Genomic DNA, 21,418 nt, shown 5'->3' with positions numbered 1-21,418 from the left:
GGGGCTCCCTGCATGGAGCTTGCTTCTCCCTCCACCTATGTCTCTGCCTCTCTCTCTCTCTCTCTCTCTCTCTGTGTCTCTCATGAATAAATGACTAAAATCTTTTTAAAAAATAAATAAAATAAAAAATAAAACTTGATTTTAAAGAAGTTCATTTCTACGGTTCATCTCTAGTCATCTTTGATGCAGCTGCTTCAGTCGGTCTTGATCCAGTGGTTAAATAATCCTACCTCGAAGTATGCCTTTCATAGTTGGAAAGAAGTAGTCACACATTTAATTGTGCTTTCTCCCTGGCTGCCTGCCAAAAACAATCACAGTTCAATACCGCAGCTTCTCCTTCAGAGGTTAATTAAGAAGTTAATCTTATTTAGAAGACATAATTACCCGGCAGACCACAGAATCGACTTATCTACTTGTCATGAGTTAAAAGCTCAACGAGGCAGTATCACAGGGAAAGGCGAAATCCAAACTGTTTCCCTGGCTATCCCATTCAGGAAGGTGTGGAGCCCATCACCACCCACCAGTCACTGGAAACCAAACCTCCTCAGCTTCTTTGAAGAATCAAGAAGCAATAGAGCTGAAGACTCTGAAGGATGCCGGGCACAGGACAAGTTCCTAGGCCATCAGGATCACTCCTATGAGATATCTCAAGAACCATGGAGCCTTCTGGAGCTGTACTCTGCAAAATATTCCTTTACTGCTCAGGAGCCCCTACCAGGGGGTCAGATGTCCATTCACACCTAATCTTTTTCAAACATCGATCAATCAAATCTGCCTCATTTGACCCGGGCATGCCAAGGGCCTACTCTGTGATTTACCTAACGGGGAGAGTATTTCTTAGACTCGTTACCTCTACCCATGGATGGGGGAGCCAGAAGTTTTCTAGAATGTACGGACCCTTCAAGAAAGCACCTGCACCTGGATTATGAAGGCCCTGCCCACTCAGTGTCACGGTCCTCAGGGCCTAAAAGGCCGAAAACAATAAAAAGTCAGACTTCTCTTAAAACTGCAGACCTGTAACCATCTGAACGCACCGTCTCTGGAACTGTGTTCTTTTCAGCAAGTCAACAGCTACCTTCCTGACCTCTTCTCTCTTCAAGCTAGCTCTCAGAGCAAATTCTGAAATTCTTAAGAATGCCGCAGAAACTAAAGGCACCTGGAACTGAGATTGCAGCAGGAAACTGCAAGGCTATTTCCAGCCGGCAGTAGTAGGTCTTAGGCAGTAAGGACTTTTCAATAGTTAACAGCTCCCAGAAACCTGCCATGTACACAACACTGTACTAAGGAGTGTAGAGATTTATGGAGGAAACCAGTACTGTTTCTGTCCCCCAGAAACATATATTCTCTCTTAACATCCTAATATCAGAGGTGCTCTAACTACAGCTGCACCCGAACTCTAGCTCAGTTATTTCACCTACTGTAGGAATAGACTGGTGGAGGGAGGGGAGGGTGGCTAAAACAATTTTTCTACCTGTTTACCCATATTGGTCTCATGAGTTTTGTCTCATCTTTTGTGCATTTGGATTTTACATTATTAAAAGAAAATCAACATGCTCCTTTAAAAAAAAAAAAAAAAAAAAAACACCCGGTGGTAAATAAATTGAAAATATTCTTTTTCCTATGTTACTTCAGGATGAGTAGCTCCCCTGGGGTGACTCTGTAGGTAATTCAATTTCATATGAAATTTACCGAATAACACAGGTCTGATGTGTCCTGCAGAACATTCCATATTGCCCGAATCCCTACCTGCCTGCGGTGTTCAAACATAATGCCACATGAAGGACTGGCATGTTGAAGAAGAGGTGAGGATGGTCCCCTTAGTGAATCAGCAGAATTTATAGAGAAAGTCTAACAACTGACCCAAATTGAAGTTGTCATCCTTCCTGTCCCAGCTGGGGGCCTATCGCCTGTGTAGTTCAATAAAAGACCTTGAGAGCGAGCACTGCTCAGGAGAGCTTATGATGGGGACACTCACAAGAATTAGAGGAACGATTACCATCGTCTGAAAACTTTTTTTATCATATGCTTCACACTAGGCAAAGCAGGAGGCCGGAGGGAACAGAGAACGTATTGCAACCAAATATCCCAGCCCCGATGGGAACTCTGAACTGTTCGCTGATCTTTGCCTTCTATGTTCATGTATTCCTTTCTCCCTTTGTCTTGTAATTTTAAAGGATATTAAATCTTTCATTGCAATTGCAAAATCCCCAATATTTTATCAGTAAACAATTACTGACCACAGACTCCGTGTAGGACATTGCGTATATTCTAAGGAGGCCAAGGGGAATGAGACCCTGTCCCGGTTTTCAAATTTCGTAGAGAAACAGTACCAGGTTTCCACAAAGATTTTCTAGGTACAGACCCTGTGTTTCCTTATCCTTTTAAAATCTAACTGTTCTGAACAAAAAGACAAAAGAGAAAGATATAAAAATGTCTGGACTAAACACAGGTGCAAAAAAAAAAAACAAAAACACCTCTTTTGTAACGTGTGATTTAATCAATTTAGACAAGTGCCTTTGGTTAGATTTGGGTGACTTAAGAACATGCGTGGAGAAGTAAACCTTGACCCAGTTCTATCATTAACTAACTGCGAAAACCTTTTGTTCCCTCAATCTCTCTCCTCTTCTGCTCCTCTCCTCTACTTTTCCATAAACCAGCTGAAGTATGCAACCTGCTGATTATTACAGTTGGAGAAACTGCTGCTCCAGATATTAATGTCTATAAAAGTATCTCCCAGCAAAAACTCCCCCCTATCTGTCAAAGGTGAGGAGAGATCTGACCGTTCTTTTTGTGTCTCCTTTCACTAAGCTGTACGTGCCTCAAGCAGGGATGATGGGCTTATCTATCCTACCATCCTCGGCACCTAGGACGATGCACGATGCTTAACAGCTACTGGGCATTAATAAATATTAGCTCAATGAACACCCCCTCCAACATCCAGCTACATCCATGTAGTATCTCTACTTGCCAAGTGCTGAATTTGTATTGAATGGCTGATGGAGATTCTTATTTTACCAATTATTAGAGGAAAAGAATCACTATCAAGTTTGCACCACTACTGTTCAAGCTGTTATGTCTTCAAACTAGCAAAAGTCAGGCTATGTAATAAGCAGAAACCAACATTAATGAGACAGTGCACTAGTGATATCGAAGCATTTCTCAGTCAACTGTCCATTACTCTGCCTTTTACTTCCTGCAGTAATCATTCACTTTAATATTTGCCAACCATAATGAGTTCAATAGTGGTGCATTATAAACAGTGTGATGACTATACCAATTATAATGATGTTCCAGAAAGGGCATTTGCTTATGTTTGGAAAAGAACCTGGCAAAGGCAGCCCAGTAGAGGGGATTCAGCTGGGACTGAACTCAGGGTGCCTGATTACCTTGGCTATTTGGCTATTCAAAGAGGAACCAACAGTGTTCATCCACTCTGGTGGAGAGGCATCTTCCCTACTGAAATTGCCTTCCCGCTGCATAATTTCTGAACTACATGGCTCTGAAAAGAGATTTCAGTCCCTCGGTAAAAATTCCCTGGGCCTATGCCATGTCTCAGGCACTACTAAATACAAACGAATAATACCTCGGATGCTCACAGTCTGGTCCAAAGGTTAGCAAGTTTCTTTTGTAAAGAGCCAGACGGTAAAAATTTAGGTTTCCCAGGCTATAAGGTCTCTGTGGCGCTCACTCACCTTTGCCTATACTGCAGAAGCAGCCTTAGAAAATACATAAACTACAGAACATGGCTGTATTCTAATAAAGCTTTATTCACAAAAATAGGCAGCTGGCCAGGCTTGGCTCGCAAACTGTAGCTTGCCAATTCTTGGTCTAATCTACAAGTCAGGTACACATTTTTTAAAAAGCAAAACTGGGGGGTGGGAGGGGAGTATCTGGGTGGCTGAGTGGGTTAAGCATTTGCCTTCAGCTCCGGTCATGATCCCAGAGTCCGGGGATGGAGACCTGCATCAGGTTCCCCCAGATGGGGCTCCCTCCCCAGCGGGGAGTCTGCTTCTCCCTCTCCCTTTGCCCCTTGCCCTCCACTCATGCTCTCTCTCTCTCTCTCTCTCTCTTAAATAAATAAAATCTTTTTTCAGAAAAGAAAAAAGGCAAAATGCTGAGACCAACATTCACGAAAGTGTCCTCCTTGTATCTGCACAACATCTCAGAATTTATGAAGCTATTCCATGTATGAGGACTCAAAATTTAATCTTCATACCAACACTTTGTAGTAGATAGGTCTTATTGCACTCACTCTATAAATTAGAAAACTAATGTTCAAATAAATTCAAGAACTTTAAGACATTACACACCTAGGGGTGGAACTAGGAGTTGGGCCTCTACCTATTAAGGCAGCAATTACTATGTGTTCATCAAAATTCACTTCCTGTTCCTCCAGGGCACACACCAGAATACACTTCCCAGGCTCTTTTGTGGTTGGATCTGGCCATTTGCTTAGGCTCTGGCCAATAGAATTTAGGCTTTGCCCATTAAAACTTCCTCATAAAAAACCTGCACATGATTCTCTATTTTCTTTTCTCCTTTCAGTCGGCTGGAGAGGAGAGACACCTCGGGCAACCTTGAGAGTCAGAGGTGGAAAAGAGCAGAACCACAAGGCAGAAGGAGCCTGAGCCCCTGAATCACCACATGGAAGAGAGCCACTCCCCCAGGAACACCTGTGAAAGCAGCATGAAATGTGTATTAAGCCCTGAAGATGCAGAACCTTGATAATTTTAGAATGGCTAGTCTGCTTAACTCATACAGCAGAGGGATTAAAGATGGAGTTTACCAGGCTAATGAGGCAGAAGAGATCATATTTCTGAGGAGGGATGTGTCAAGAAAAACAAAGGATGCATTCAAAAAAGAACAAATTGTTCTAAATGGTTTGATAGTTAACTGTGTGAGCCATGGAAGGAGAGGCAGCAAAGAATAATACTGGGAGAGGACAACACTGAAGAAAACAGACGGCGGGAACAGGGGACCTGCTGTGAGCACATCTGGCCAGAGGGCAAGGCTGGAAGCAGAGGGACCACCTCAAGGGTCTCAGCACAGCACTGGCCTAATGGGAGCACAGCCGGGAGCCAGCAAAAGGCTGTTCTGTTTTATTAATATATAACCATATTTTTTAAAGTAGATTTGATTTTTATTTTTTAATCAATAGAATATATGCTGATTACGAATGTGCAAAGAATTATGGAGAAGAAAATTATGCACAACCCTGTAGTCAAAGATAACCAGTATTACTAGTTCTAGGCATAAACTTCTGAGCTTACTTCACCTTTTGTTATGCACATACCTTTAGGCAGTAAGAAAAAATTATATACTCGTGCCCCTTTAGGTTGTTTGCCTTTCCTTGCTATTACAAAAAAAAAAATAAATAAAGTGCTGCAGTAAACATTCCTATCACTATATCTTTGTGCAAATGTGCAAGTATTTTTATAGGAATAGTTTCTGGAGGCAAAGCCACTGAGCTGAAGGTTCTGTCCACTGTCAAAATGCCATCCAGAAACACTAATTCAAATTCCCACCGGCAGGATAGAAAAGTGCCCATTTTCACACACCTCTGCTGACACTACATAGCATCTGGGCTTTTTTGGTTTTTCTGTTGTTTGCCTGTCAAGTAAGTTAAAGCAAAAACAAAACAAAAAACTGTATTTCATTCTTTTAATTTTTGAAAATACAGTTAAACAAATTTTTGGTCTTCTTTGTACTTTTTAAAGCATCCTCTCTGGCCTCTGGAAAATCCTTAATACACAATACTTACAAGTTATCTTTAGTAAGGGGACCGTATGCTTAATTTATGCAACAGTGTAAGTGATCAGATGTAGAATAACTTTTGGATTTGAAAAGCAGCATGAGGGCAGCCCGGGTGGCTCCGCAGTTTGGTGCTGCCTTCAGCCCAGGGCATGACCCTGGAGACCCGGGATCGAGTCCCACGTCGGGCTCCCTGCATGGAGCCTGCTTCTCCCTCTGCCTGTGTCTCTGCCTCTCTTTCTCTCTGTGTCTCTCATGAGTAAATAAATAAAATATTTAAAAAAAGAAGAAGAAAGAAAAACAGCATGAAAGAAGTTAGAACAAATTACCAAATATTAGTTCCTTCTCAGGGGATACTGAGTATTGTGGATAAACTGCAATTATCAGAACTGAGTGGGAAAGGTGTCTCCCCATTTATGTACTCTAAACAATAAGCTGTCTTGCTCATTAAAATCAACTAAGGATTTATTTAACTTATTGCTTCCTTGGGTTTCTCCTTCGTACCTCTGTCATATGTTTGAGTTTGGTTTAGTTGTGTAGTAGCTAGGCGAAAGGGTTAGTGCACAAGGACCTGAGAAAAAAATACAAACAGAAAACTGATAGAGATTGTCAATCCTGAGAGAAAGAAAAGTGTGTGTGTGGGAGAGAGACAGACAGACAGATATTAAATAAGCAGGCATGTGTGATTAGGGGAAAGATGTAACATCTACAAAAGGCTTATGTACCAACCACTGGGCAAGACTTGCCACTCACATCATCTCATTAATCTTCAAAATTCTTTGAAAGGCAGAAACTCAGTGAAGGGCACAGAGGAGGGCACTTGATGGGATGAGCACTGGGTGTTACACTATGTGTTGGCAAATTGAACTTCAATTTTTAAAAAAATTTTTTTTAATTAAGAAAAAAATGAAAGGCACAGAATCAGTATTTTTCAAATGAGGAAAATGAGTGCCAGAGAAACTGACCTCGGTGATGACCTAAAGAGCTAAGCTATTATTAGAACTTTTGGTTGTCTCCTGCTGCTATTTTACTCCAAATCCCATAATCTCCCTCCCCTGGACTAAACCAGGGCACTGAAAAAATCCTAGATTAGAACTTCTGGGGCTCTTCTTGACACCAGTGTCCCTCTTCTCTCACTGGGGATATAAAAAAACAAAGAAATGATAAAGAAAAAAAGAGAACAGGTTGGGTGTGAGAATGGGAGAAGATCCCGGCAGTATGAATTAAAAAACAAGAAAACAAATTTAAATGCTGAGTAAATGAGAAGAAATTGAACACAGAAGTGTAAACTCAGAATTATATCCAGAAGACAACAATAACTGAGTATAAAGAAGTAGCACAAAAACAAAGGCAGAGAAACCATCCTCCACATGTATGTACTAGTCAAAAGAAATTTTAAAAAAAGAAAAACAATAGCTAGAAGCCACAGAATCATGAAAGTGGATGGTTCAACCAAGAAATGTAACATCCAGCCTCTGAAACTTGACCTGTTCCTAGGGAAAGAACCCATTTTCCATCCTGTTCCTATTCATTATTATACGCACCACCTTCCCCACTACCATCTTTAACTGCAATGACCAAAACTGAACTCTCTCTTCAAATAAAGGTGCTATCCCCCCCCCCCCGGTGAATAGAAAGAGAATGTGAACCGAGGCCTGGTGACCACTGACGACCTTAGAACTTTACCACTTTGTTGCTCTCTATGATCTTCAGGGCTTTTGCCAATATTTGTGTTGGTTTGTATGTGTTCGTAATGATAGTTCTCTGAACTTAGAACAAGAAAAATCACGAAAAGCATCTTAGAAAGATCCCCTAGACCAAATAAAGGATGGGCAACTGCTCCAACGTCTTCCAGCTAATACACAGCAGAGCCAGAGGAATACCCAACCATGGATTCTTATCTTCACGGACTTACATGTGGCTTTATAAATCAAATACAGCCTAGATCTTATTTCTGTGAAAAGAGAAAGGAAATGAGAAAACTAGAGCAATAAAGTTTAGAAATAAAAAGTAAGGCTTTATGGAGGCGAGATCACAACCAATAGAAGAGCGGGTGCCCAGAGTGGGAAAAGCAAGAAACGCAGGTATAAGGAGAACGGAACAGATTCATTCTTGGTTCATTTCATTCTTTCTTTGTCCCCTCATTTGTATCTTGCTTCCATTCACCCTGTCTTCAGGAAAAAAGGCATAAATTTGAGACAGGAAAAAGTAATGGTGAGAATATAAGAAATAAAGTTCAGAATGACTATGCACTAGGAGAAGACTGGCCAATTCTTTGTATCAGATTAAAATTAAGTGACAAATAAGAAACTTGAGACATGGTCCTTCTTCCTCCCCACCCCACCACCAAAATTTGTATATCCCTATTTATTATGCTCCCCATGCCTGCCTTCTCTCATTTTCTGAGTTGGTTTTCTGGCCTTTTCATTTTTCAAAACATCGATAAGAACACGAGAAAAGAAGGACACCTGGGTGGCTCAGCGGTTTGGCATCTGCCTTTGGCCCAGGGCATGATCCTGGAGACCTGGGATCGAGTCCCACGTCGGGCTCCCTGCATGGAGCCTGCTTCTCCCTCTGCCTGTGTCTCTGCCTCTCTCTCTCTGTACCTATTTCTCATGAATAAATAAATAAATCTTTAAAAAAGAAAAAAAGAACATGAGAAATGACTAAATTTTACAAATGCAAAAATGAAAGAATAAGGAAAGCACAAAATAACTGAAATTAAGCTTAAAGCCTCAATACCAAGAGAGTGCTCACAATATAAGAGGCATTTAGTTACTAAGTCCAGGCTGAGTCCTACCTTGTCTTTCTAGGGGGGCTCGATAAGTAGCAACAGGAAGGTAGGTTATGAAATGGCCCACACAATTTATATTTTTCACTGTCCTTCTTGATCACATAAAAGTGTAATTTCCTGACCCGTGAGGCCTGCACTTGGGTGTGGCTCCTTTCTGTACACATTTTTATGCGTGTACACACACTCCTGCCAGTCTAATGCCAGAGTATCAGCTATGGTCACATCTAAGGAGTGAGAAAGGCAAGAAGAAATTTTATTTAGTACTTAATAGAAGCCAATATTGCTTGTTCTTTTTCTAAAAAATAGTCATCAGATATCATCTTGGATATTCAAAATGAATTTTTAAAAAAGGACAAATGATGATAAATGAACTTAGGAAAGAAAAAATGTGCAAAGAGATAGCATAAAAGAGAGAGTAATATAACTGTCCTTTAAACCATCCTTAATTTTGTCCCTTCTCTTCTGATTTCATAATTGCATTTGGGGAGGTGGGGGGGGGTCGTCTCAGACTCCTGCCTGTATATTTTCTCAAGGTTTATCTTTTCACACCCTACCTGGAAAAATAGACAAATTGGAGGCTGATTTTTAAAAAACAAGAAGCGACAGGTCACTGAAGTAGTTGAAAACCTTATATTACACACACACAACCAGGCCTTACTCTTTAAACAGATCAATAGAGACAATCATTTACCTTTCTTCAAAGAGATAGCTGAAGTAACCCGAGCCCACTCACGATGGCTTCTGTTTTGTGGACGAGTAATTAGAGGTAGGAATGGATCGTTGGTCAAAACCTCAATGACTAGGGTTCATGGCCTTGATTTGCCTGAACCAATTTCTCAAGTAGATTCCAGGACCCTTTATCAGTCCTTCACAGAACCTCTTTTTTAACCCCGAAATACCACTTTTTTCCTTAAATTACCACTCTTTTATCCTGAAATATTACTTGTACATCAACCAACCACGCCAAAGCCTACCATCTTCTTTCCTCCTCCATTCGATCCAGCCTGAACTCCTCGGAGCTTATTAAAACTCTTGCGTGATCTGGTCCCTCCCTAACCATTCTACCCCACTGCTATCCTACACCAAACCCTATGCCACCTACCTCACAGCTCCTCTTTCTGTTAATCAGGAAGTACTCACTTGCAGGTCCATTTACTCAAGGGAACACCATATGCAGAGAAAAGAAATTAAACTGAGATGTCTTTATAAAAATGGTAATGATTTTTTTTTTTTTTTTTGCAAAGAAGGCAGTTGATTGTTCCTTGCCTGTGTATCTTATCAACTCCAAGAAAGTTAACAGTATGAGAGAGAAGAGCACCGCAAGTCCAAGCTCTGAAGTCCACCAACAGTATTCAGATGTCAGCTCTACTGATTGCAAAATTACACTATGACTTGGGGCAAGTTATTTTCTCTCTGTATCTCAGATTTATCACCCTCAAAGCTGAGATAACAACCTTACTCATCTCGTCGAGTTATGGTGAAGATTGCTACTTGTCAAAATTACTTGTAGGTACTCGATTTTTTTCCTAATGAATTAATTGATGTTGTCATCTGGTATAGTCATCTCCAGAATCTAACCTTTTCCTCAGATACCACGTTCTGAAGCAGTATCCTTAATTAAAATTAAGCGATTAAAAATTAAGTTAGGTGATTACCTGCTCTGGTGAACCTTTATATAGTCACAATTACATAACTTTACGTGGTTGTAGTGTGTAAACTTTGCTTATTGATATTAAACTTTTAAAATCAACCTAGGAGGGGCAGCCCGAGTGGCTCAGCGGTTTAGCACCGCCTTCAGCCCGGGGTGTGATCCTGGAGACCTGAGATCGAGTCCTGCGTGGGGCTCGCTGCATGGAGCCTGCTCCTCCCTCTGCCTGTGTCTCTGCCTCTCTCTCTCTCTGTCTCTCATGAATAAATAAATAAAACCTTTAAAAAAAATAAAAAATAAAATCAACCTACGATTGAAATGTGGAAGGAGCAATGAGGAGTACTGGGGGTGGGGGCGAGAATGAAAGAATTATCATATGTAAGAGAAGGAGGGACAAGTGAGAGAAAGGATTGGTAAAAAAATTTTTAAAAAATAAAAAAAATAAAAAGTAAAAAGAAAGGATTGGTGGAGGGAGTACGATGGTCACTAGGTAGGATATTTCTATTTGGCAGAGCAAGACAAAAAAAAAAAGCATAAGTGCATTTTTAAAGTTCCAAAGATAGCCAACCAGTGAAGTAGCTGAACGCGATGTCGGGGATGCTACTAGTGAGCTAATTCCTCATCTATCATAGCAGAAAAATCAATAGATGATAACAAAAATTGAAAAAAAAATCAACAGATAGTAGTATAAAGACACCACTTAGATATGAACCAACACTAAAACCCTACAAAAGGGGTAGTAAGGGAGTTAAAAGCAATTTACTTAGAAAGGGGTGAAGACGGTTAGGAGAAGAGCACACGCTTCTTGGACTAGCTCTTCTCTGGCACACCCAGCGGTGCGCGCCCACCCAAGGCATCTTCCAGACAAGAAGAGGGTCTTGCCTGGAGAAACCGGCAAGTAGGAGTCCCCAGGATAGCACAAAAGCACGGGCCTGGACTCCACGACGCCCAAGGAGCCCACCGGGGCCGTGATGGACAGGCGGTGCCCCCGCACTGGCCAGGCCTCCGTCGAGGACACCGAGGACCACGTCAGCCACCAGCACGGCCCCCCACGCCTGACAAGAGCCACCCGAACGGGTTTCCCTGCTCCAGGGGTGGCCACACTGCTAACCTCTGCCGTGGCGCGTGGGTGCTGGCCCTTGCGCGGACGGTGGCCTTCCCACCTGCCCCACGCCACGAACCCGCGGGCGCGAAGACGCGATTCCAGAAATTCGGAGACTAGACATCTAGCCACACCCCCAGGGAAAATAAGGCGATTTCCCCAGGAAAAGAAAAAAAAGAAAGGAAGACAGCACGACTGACCAAAACCTATCCACGGTGCCGACTAAACCTGACAAGAAACGTGGACACTCTACATGAGGAGCCCGAGGGGCCCTCGGGTGTCACCATGGCTCTGGCGTCCGACTCTTGGCTCCAGCTCAGGTCATGACCCCGGGGCCCTGGCATCAGGTGGTCAGGCTCCGTGCTCGGCGCCACGAAGGCTCCAGACTCTCTCCCCTTCGTCCCCTCACTTGTGCCCTCGCTCGCTCCCAGGTAAATCTTTAGAAAAAACCCAAAACTCTAAAGCTTTGCTGACACAAAAAAAGACTTAAACTTGGCGGGTCCTACTGTGTTCCCATAAGGCGGAACTCAGTGACTTAGTTAGTGATTCACCTCAGTTATTCTCTAATCAATGCAATTTCAATGAAAAAAAAAATCCCCAAAGAATTACTTTGGGGAACTATCCACACTATTTCTAAAACTTATCTAGAACAGAAAACACATGAAAAGAGACAAAAAAATTAAATAAGAAAAAAAAAATTAAATAAGAACAGCAATAAAGAGCTTGCCCTACTAAATAGTTCAGGACACGACTAATTGATCTATGAAACAGAATACCCAGTATCAGGACCTTCACATTCTTCATTAAAGAGGGAAATAGTAATTTTTAACAATGTTAAATACAAAGAAATGGCCACTGACCTCCCTACTCTGTTATATCTGGACTGATTATGCAAGCAACATGACAACTTTCAAATCAACGTCTTATAAGCTAAGAAAGGCTGAATTTGGAGTTCTCTGAGCTTCTAGGGGAAAATATTTTTCATTCTCTATAGAAGAAAAACAGAGCTACTCAAAATAGGCACAATTCGGTCTAATAGAGGACACCTGGTGGCTCAGCGGTTGAGCGTCTGCCTCTGGCTCAGGGTGTGACCCCAGGGTCCCGAGATCAAGTCCCGCATCGGGCCCCCCGCAGGGAGCCTGCTTCTCCCTCTGCCTGGGTCTCTGCCCCTCATGAATAAATTTTTTTTAAAAATCTTTTTAAAAAATCCTTTTTAAAAAGTTTTATTTATTTATTCATGAGAGACGCAGAGAGAGAGAGAGAGAGAGGCAGAGACACAGGCAGAGGGGAGAGGCAGGTCCCATGCAGGGAGCCCGACATGGGACTTGATCCCGGGACTCCAGGATCACACCCTGGGCCCAAGGCAGGCGCCAAACCCCTGAGCCACCAAGGGATCCCCTAAAAAAAAATTCTAATAGAAAAGAGGTTGTAAACTTAGCAAGAGCAGAAGTGTTACATTTCACATCCAGTAGTTACCTACTTGTAGCTAATATATTCCTATGGCAAGACGGTGATTGGATAAAATGTGTACACAGAGGAAGCAGCAGCGGAATTCTAAGGAAGCTTCGATCAGGGGCGAAGGACACTGATGTAAACCTCAGAGTCCAAGATTTTCTCATGAAAGGTCTAAGCTAAGAAACTTGAGACCATCATATTCTCTTGCTCTGGTCTCATCCCTTCCTTAGTCTCTAAACTGTTGGCAGAGAGGCCTTCTGAAATTCAAATCAGATTCATCTCTCCCCAGCTTAAAACCTTCTCTCTTGGGTGGGGGCGAGGAGAGATAACGTCCAAATGACTTAGCCTGGAGTATGAGGTGTTTATAATAACACCCGGCCCTTGCCTACTCCTTCATCTTCAATCCTTGTTTATCTACCAGATACGATCCTAAGTCTTCAAGGCTTAGCTCAAATGATACCTCCAGAAATCCTGTGTGTACTTCTCCACACTCAAGCTACCACTGGAACGTTCCTCTATTCCTCTGCTACCATAATTACAATAAATATAAGCATTTGTTGCACTATACCGTGAATTACTGAAAAAAAAAAAAAAGGTTAATACTTTTATTCACTTTCATATCCCCCACCAGTACTTTGTATATGAAGCATGCAATATATCTTTGACTGTACCAAGTCATTATCAACAGTTACGGATTCCACAGGAAGCTCTCAGGGCCCCTGGGAGGCTCAGCTGTTGAGCATCTGCCTTTGGCTCAGGGCGTGACCCTGGGGTCCTGGGATCGAGTCCCGCGCCGGGCTCCCCGCAGGGAGCCTGCTTCTCCTTCTGCCTGTGTCTCTGCCTCTCTCTCTGTGTATCTCTCATGAAAAAATAATAATCTTAAAAAGAGGAAAGGAAATTCTCAATTTTCCCCTCCCTTGTGCAGAGAATTCAAATGACATCAAGAGAGAAATCACATGTATCTAAAATGCTTAGCATCTCCTCAAAGCAAAAATCTGTATGATCAAAAAGAGTAGATTTGGCCATCATGATGTGGGAACTGGAGGGCTCAATTCCAGCCACAGATCCAGTCTATGCCTTAGAGAAAATGTGCAGCCTATGTTGTTGTTGTTGTTTCCTCCTTAAGAGAGGAAGATGGCTATGGTTTCTTCTTGCTCCGGAAATCTAGGACTCACTCCTACACCGACATCAGCATAGGGCGTTCAATACACAGGGTGCACACAGCTCTCATGGAGGTTACACTAAGCCAAGGGGAAAATCAGTAGCAGATGCTACCAAGGTTCTAGGTCAACGTGTTTTTTATTTGCACTCTAGAACAAATACAACTTCCCTTCAATTAAAATAGAGGAAATGTGTATTACCCTTATTTCTAGAATTGTGTCATTTTACATTTCTGTGATCCTTTCATCTCCTAAATGCTTTAAGAGGCAGTATATCAGTAATTCTTACAACAACCCTGTGAGGTAAGGGGTAGGAGCATGCCCTCCTGGTGCTAAAAGGAGGCTGGGGTTCATAGACATAACCAGATTATGAGAATGTTTGCCTTACATGCCTTGAAGCTTCCTCTGACTTCTGTTTTTATGTTGCAATTCAAGTACCTTAGAGTATCGAGTGTTACAAGAATCACTGAGATGACTGCCAACTCCGGGGCTTAGCATATTATACTAAATTCTGAGGCTAATAACATTTTTCTATGTATGTGCATAAATACACAGTGTAGGAGCAAACATGGGTTTTACACGTAATACACAGTTCTGTACCATCAAAACTCAGGTTTCTTCTCTTTGGTCTGGTCTGGTTCTGAGTGAACATTTTTATATCCCCGTCAACTGAAACCACTTCCACTAACACTGTTTAATAATAAATACAACCCAGGTTTGATGAAAATTAGAATCAACTAATTTTATGCCCTCTGAAATGATCTGTATAACTTAAGGTATTTCACTTAAAACTGTTCTGGAATTCAGAAGAAAGATTTCTTTAAAAATGCTCTTGCCATCCACTGAGATTAATACCAAGATGGGCAGTCAGAAAAGAAAATGTTTCACTCAGCCAAATGAATCATTAAAACAACTGAAAATAAGTAAAATATGAAATATATGCTCATGAAAAAGAAAATCTCTGGTAAGACCATCTGTATATATGAAAACATCCTCCCTGAAACAAGATACCTTCCATTCATCCAGTCTAAAAGCCTAGATGAGTAGAAAAATTCATTCAGACTCCCAAGATGTTTCATTTTAACGTTAATTCAATCTTAAAGATCACATATATGGTCAAAGTAATGGAAGTCATTTTCACCATTACTTCCACGATGTGCAAAAAGCAAGACAATCCGGACAGTAGGCTATGCAATTCCAACTTACTCTTATATTCAACATACAGAAGAGTTTCCAAGCACATTAAGACAAAACTCTAAATGGAAAATCCTTCTGACAAACTGCCCATCGGGCTAATAACCAAATCCCCAAACCCTACCCTATTTCTATGTAAAAGGTCCATCCCGGGCTTACAAAATTCGGTTGTGCTCGGGAAATCTCATCCATGGTCTAATTTATATTTTGAATAAAAGGCAGGCTTCGATGCTGGTGCTGTGACCGTGACACGTTGAAGTTGATACCATAAACTAGCAACGATCTCAAGACAGGCTCTCAGGAGGAGCACTGGCATGATAAAGTTACATTTGAGTAGACACGCATGAATAATCTGAAATGACAGGCGAGTTTCAGTTTGAGGACAAGTTTAGAAGACATTTCTTGACATGCCATTTCTTCTGTCTGACCAGGCAGGACTATTTCTTATAATACAAGAACAATCTCCATATATTTTCAATTTCTGATCTCCTAACTCAGACTCCCGAATGTCTCTGTCATGCCACAGAAGCTGACAGATTCCAAGAACATGATACATGCATCTGCCTCCATTTTATCTATGCTGAATACTTATTCCATTTCATTTTGTGAAGCTAATTATTTTCACTGTCCGTGGCTGTCTTTAATTGGTGCAGATTGGGAATCATTCTGTCCAGATTATGGTAGAAAGTTAAAATACAGCTTTACTCATTATTCAAACTGAATCAGACTTGAAATGTTTACATTTAAATTCACTGGTCATGGGTGTCAGACAAAATTTTTAAGCACGTCTATATACTTGACTTGCAACCTAAGAATACAATGGTTTTGTCACTGACCACTTTATTACAAGGCACTTCCAATTCATCAGCATGCAAATTCTACTGTCACAAGAGTACACATTTGCTAGGAAAAAAAAAAAAAAAAAAAAAAAAACACTTTTTGCCTAATCAAAAATACTTTACCTTTTCATCTCAGACTGAAATATAATACCTCAAATATGTTGTCAAGAGTTCAAATAAATATTTGAACTCAACTAAATACAAAATAAAATACGAAATGCATACCATCTTTCACCAGGACTATTACACTTACCTTAAAATCAGTAGTATGGCTCTTACCTTTTTCTGGACTTAAGTTTTTATACACTTCAAGGTCTGCCATTAAATTTAATATTGTTACACATTATTGGCAAGAGCAGTAAAATTTCTCTCTAAAGGCAGAGCCTTTTTCTGATACACATCTCCAAAAAGGAAAAGGAGGAAAAAAAAAAAAAAAAAGGCAAAGAAATCCTCAGCAGCCCCCAAGAACTTGGCTCATGCTGCCCTTTATGGCATGATGAGATCTTCACAATTCAGGCTTTACAGTGTGGAGAAAATAAATCCATGAGGAATGATTATAGAACTTTGTCCCAAAGTGAAAAGCACAGCCAGATAAGAACACTGGAAGCATCTGCTCAGGGCTGCCGCTATTGTGGGAATGCAGGCGCTGTGGCTACTTTGGGTATGAGACAAGCATGCTTAGTGCAGGGCTTAAAACCCTCAAGGCATTATGCACATTTAATGTCTGGGAAGTGGAGGTCTTTAGCCATCAAAGAAACCCTCCTCACCTACAGAGGCCACTGAGAAACACTGATTACCGTGGTAGTGACGCAGGCTGAATGCAGAAAATGAACATGCACACACACACCCAGACACACAGAAGCACACACACAGACACGCACACTCTCGGGAGCAAACATCACTCCATGTGAGGCAAAAACAATCCGTCAGGAAATAAGCTGTCTGCGGTCCTCTGCACCGTACACCACGTTAGTGCCAGGCGTGTTAAGCACACATTATTGACAGCGTTGAAGCGCTCCCTTGATTCTTGTCCTGATTCCACACGCAAACATAGCAATGATTAGAGGAGACTGGCAGGTTGCCAACTTAGAATGAAAGAGGCTCCAGTTTCAAAATACCTGGGCAGTGACGGTTACCTTTCAGGTAAAAATCACAGCCCAGGGGGCAAGGTAGAGAGCAAGAACGGGTCTGAAAAAGCCAGTTTTTCATGAACGAACCAGCATATGATTAAAGTACGATTTTCCCTGAAATATACATGAGCATTATTTGCATGTTTTATCAACTTCTTTACAGGGCTAGGTAGCCAGACAAAGGGGCAGCCAGGTCTTTCACAGGCAATTTACTGGAGTCTTGCATTTAAGAGTTGTAACGAGGTCTCTCCATCCTGAGCATTAACTCCCTTCCTCCCAGAATTCTCTAACATCAGTGCCTCTTGCCGTTGCCTTCTCCCCAGCTTCCACGGGGCCCCCCAAGACTCCCAGCACCACCTTTTCTGTAAGTGTCAGCATCAGCCGCTCTACTCCACTCCCATCAGGACCACCCAGCCCAGATCACTAACCCATCCCTCTCCTCTGAGGTATCATGCTCTCCCCCACTTCCCATTCACCCGTTTCCCAATTGGCATGGCCCTCATCCAATTTGCAAACCCCACTACTTACTCTGAGAAATCTGAATGTTAAGAAGATGTGTGTGCAAGTACACATAATTAGGACATCCTTCTTGCAAGGAGATAGATATCTGACATACACACACACAACTACACAAAATAGCAGTTAAGAGCTTAGGAGTTGGGCAGCCTGGGTGGCTCAGCGGTTTAGCACTGCCTTCGGCCCAGGGTGTGGTCCTGGAGACCCAGGATCGAGTCCCACGTCAGGCTCCCTGCATGGAGCCTGCTTCTCCCTCTGCCTGTGTCTCTGCCTCTCTCTGTCTCTGTGTCTCTCATGAATAAATAAGTAAAATCTTAAAAAAAAAAAAAAAAAAGAGCTAGGAGTGCATCTGCCTGGGTTCAAATCCTGCCTCTGCCACCAACAATCTGTGTGACCTCAAGCAAGTTACTTGAAATGGTCTGATCTTTGGTTTCCTTATTTATACAACAGGCATAACAATAGTTCCCACTTCAAATGCTATTGCAAGAATTTAATACACATAAAGTGCTTAGAATCAACTATTTTATTTTTTTTAAACAGAAAGGAATTTTTTTTTAATTTTTAATTTATTTATGATAGTCACACAGAGAGAAAGAGAGAGAGGCAGAGACACAGGCAGAGGGAGAAGCAGGCTCCATGCACCGGGAGCCCGATGTGGGATTCGATCCTGGGTCTCCAGGATCGCGCCCTGGGCCAAAGGCAGGTGCTAAACCACTGCGCCACCCCAGGGATCCCAGAATCAACTATTTTATATTATTATTATAACGATGGTTATTAGTCTTGAAATCCTTTACATCAACCTAGAAGTGCAGTGGAGTTCATTGTTTAATCTGAGTGAACCAGTACTTTAAAAATGTAGAGTGATACCCCCAAATTGGAGGTATCTCAGGAATACCCAGTCCTGTTAAATAATTCAAATGATTCACACTCCCAGATAATCTCATACAAAAAGACAATAGAGTTCCCAGAACACAAAACTGGTGCCAAATGATGGGTTTCTAGTTCCTCTGACTTGCCAGAACCAAAGCTATCTGAAAAACAAAAGGCATCTTTAGGTCAACTTCTCACTCATTCCAGAAAAGAGATGGAGACCAAAGTGCTCCCAAGTGAGACTGGCAAATTTCCACTTCCCTTTTCTTCCAAAGTTTCCATAACAGGACCCTGGGAGAGTCAGGAGAGAGGAAGGGAGCAAACTGCTCCTCCCCCTCCTCAACCACAGGAGTCTTCTCCCAGTAGGTTCTTCATGCTTCTTGCCCTCTAGCCCTCAAAGGGCTCCTTCCTGGAAAGGCTGACCTATGGCTCCACATGAAGCCCGACACCTCGGCAATGGGCAATGCCTCGGGCTTATCCAGAAGGGCAGGGTGAGCAAGCAGGAGGGCGAGCTTTTAGAAAGCAGGCATGGCCCATGAGTATGCATTCAACCGCCAAGGAAAACATGGATTTTCAAGAGGCCAGAAATATCTACACCTTATGATATTCTTATGGCATCCAATTCTTTAGCAGCAGAAAATAATTCTCTGTGCAGCCCCTTGGAAAGACTTAGACTGAAACTATTCTAGGGTCCGCAGAGACACTGGACGACTGACACATTGCCCCTAGTTCCTCCCTGGAGTTCTCCCAGCAGAAGGTCAGGTATTATGTCAAGTTTAGGTCAACAGGCACCTCTACAACCACACAGCTTTAGAATTTTTAACTTTAGACTGAAATCCTCATTTGAAAAGATTGGGCTTTTTCCCAAGTAGTTCTAGCACCGTACTTGGCATATATAATAGGTATCTTATAACCTCTCATTAGCTGTCTCTATTTCTAACCATTAGACCTAACAGGGAATTATCTTCCACCAATCAGGTAAAAGAGTAAAGTGTCTCTGAGTTCAGCTTCTCAATTTACCAGCGAAAGGACTTTAAACCTCTTCTTTTTTTTTTTTTTTTTTTTTTTTTTTTTTAATTTTATTTACTTATTTATTTATGATAGTCACACACACAGAGAGAGAGAGAGAGAGAGGCAGAGACACAGGCAGAGGGAGAAGCAGGCTCCATGCACCGGGAGCCCGATGTGGGATTCGATCCCGGGTCTCCAGGATCGCGCCCTGGGCCAAAGGCAGGCGCCAAACCGCTGCGCCACCCAGGGATCCCGACTTTAAACCTCATCTGACGACAATTTCCTTACTTTTCACACCTGAGTTCTCTGCTTTCTCAAAGACACATCACAGAGTAACAGCCTACAGAATGGGCTTCAGGGTCAGGTGGAGGAAAATCTAGGTCCCAGCTCCGTCCATTCACTGCATCATCTTGGGGAAGTTATGGGTAGGGTGGCCAAATAAAACAGAGTACCCAGTTAAATTTGAATTTCAGATCTCATGCACTATATTTTTATATATTACTATATATAATATATATTTATATTACTATATTTTTGTTAAATCTGACAACCCAACTGAAGGGAGCCTCTCGAAAGCTAAATATCCTCACGTGGAGACTGTAGGACCCACCTCACAGGGTATTTCCGAAGAGTAAATAAACTAGTGTGGGCCAAGAGCCACCTCCCAGCGCTTGGACAAATAAGTATTCAATATCCAGAAGTTACGGGAATGGCCACTCTCATCGCTGGTTGGACATAACTTTATTTAATCAAGTCACATGCTGATGAGGTTTTACACTATCCGGTCTCCACACATACCTCAATCTCACCAGTCACATAACTCCAAATGGAGATCAACTCAGGGCAACAGCGTGGCACATATCTGCCCTGACACCCCCAAGTCCAATTAGAAAACCTACTGACACAAACATGGGAGCCACATCACTTTGTGAGGCAATTATTATAAAAGCTACCATTAAAAAAACAAACAAACAAACAAACAAAGCTACCATTCACCAAACACCATAAACGTTACCTTCTCTAATCTTCATGAAAATTCTGCAAGGAGATAAATCAGTAGTCTTATTTTAAATTTAGCTAAGGAAACAGATTCAAGCTGGACAAGATGTCCAAGACTGCACAGCTGTGCTAGAACCAGGATTCAAACCCGAGCTAACTCCAGGTCTAGACCCTTCCCACTGGCTCCAAGCTTCAGGTCATGGAAACCGTCTACAAGATTCCAGGCCTAACTTGAGAATTCCTCACTCTTCCCAGTCAGAGGATATTCCCACAATGGCAGAAGCTGGTTGGGGCCTCCGGCTTGGGAACATAGAGATCCTAGTAAGTAAAATTATCCGGAAAACCATAATCTCAAATTAGCCGTTCCATTTTTAAAGCATATTCACAGTTTTATGTGCATTCAAAGCAGTACAAAAACAAATGGAGAGAAGCAGGATCTTCACAGTGAAGGAGCCTCTGGGTGGTAGCCAACCACACCACACCCCTCCACAGACCCTGTCCCCCAAGCCCTGCACTCAAAGCACCTAGATCATTCAGGGAGGGGTTGATTTCTCGGGCCTTCTCACACACTGCTGATAAACTGTAGATTAAGAGCATAAATTTTAATAAAGCTATCAAAACTATAAAAATCAACATACACAGATATTTCATTAGTACCAATTATTACAAAAACTGCCAACAATCTAAATGCCAATCAACAAGGGAATGATTAATAAAATATGCATTCGGGATGCCTGGGTGGCTCAGTGGTTGAGCGTCTGCCTTGGACCCAGGGCATGATCCTGGGTCCCGGGATCGAGTCCCACATCAGGCTCCTTCAGGGAGCCTGCTTTTCCCTCTGCCTGTGTCTCTGCCTCTCTCTCTCTGTCTCTCATGAATAAATAAATAAAATCTTAATAAAATAAAATAAATAAAATAAAATAAAAAAATAAAATAAGCATTCATATTT

The 21,418-nt window shown here is 42.0% G+C and overlaps 1 protein-coding gene across 7 annotated transcripts in view; it reads right to left on the bottom strand.

The window, feature by feature from the left end:
• The window catches only part of PLCH1 (phospholipase C eta 1), a 203,346-nt gene that overhangs the window by 124,112 nt on the left and 57,816 nt on the right, over nucleotides 1–21,418 (bottom strand). The window contains exon 1 of one of the 7 annotated variants that reach the window (XM_072792200.1): nucleotides 16,197–16,706. The exons of 5 other annotated variants lie outside the window; for them this stretch is intronic. Coding sequence is in view for 1 of the 2 variants with exons in the window: in XM_072792196.1 (XP_072648297.1) it covers nucleotides 16,223–16,265 (43 nt within the window). In the remaining variant the exon portion in view is untranslated. Of the gene's footprint in view, nucleotides 1–16,196; nucleotides 16,707–21,418 lie in introns of those variants that run through there. One more of the 7 variants, XM_072792196.1, reaches the window with a different exon arrangement.

The sequence above is a fragment of the Canis lupus genome, chromosome 22 (genome assembly GCF_048164855.1).
Source record: "Canis lupus baileyi chromosome 22, mCanLup2.hap1, whole genome shotgun sequence".
NCBI classification, from domain to species: domain Eukaryota; kingdom Metazoa; phylum Chordata; class Mammalia; order Carnivora; family Canidae; genus Canis; species Canis lupus.
This window is presented reverse-complemented; position numbering and strand designations above follow the sequence as displayed.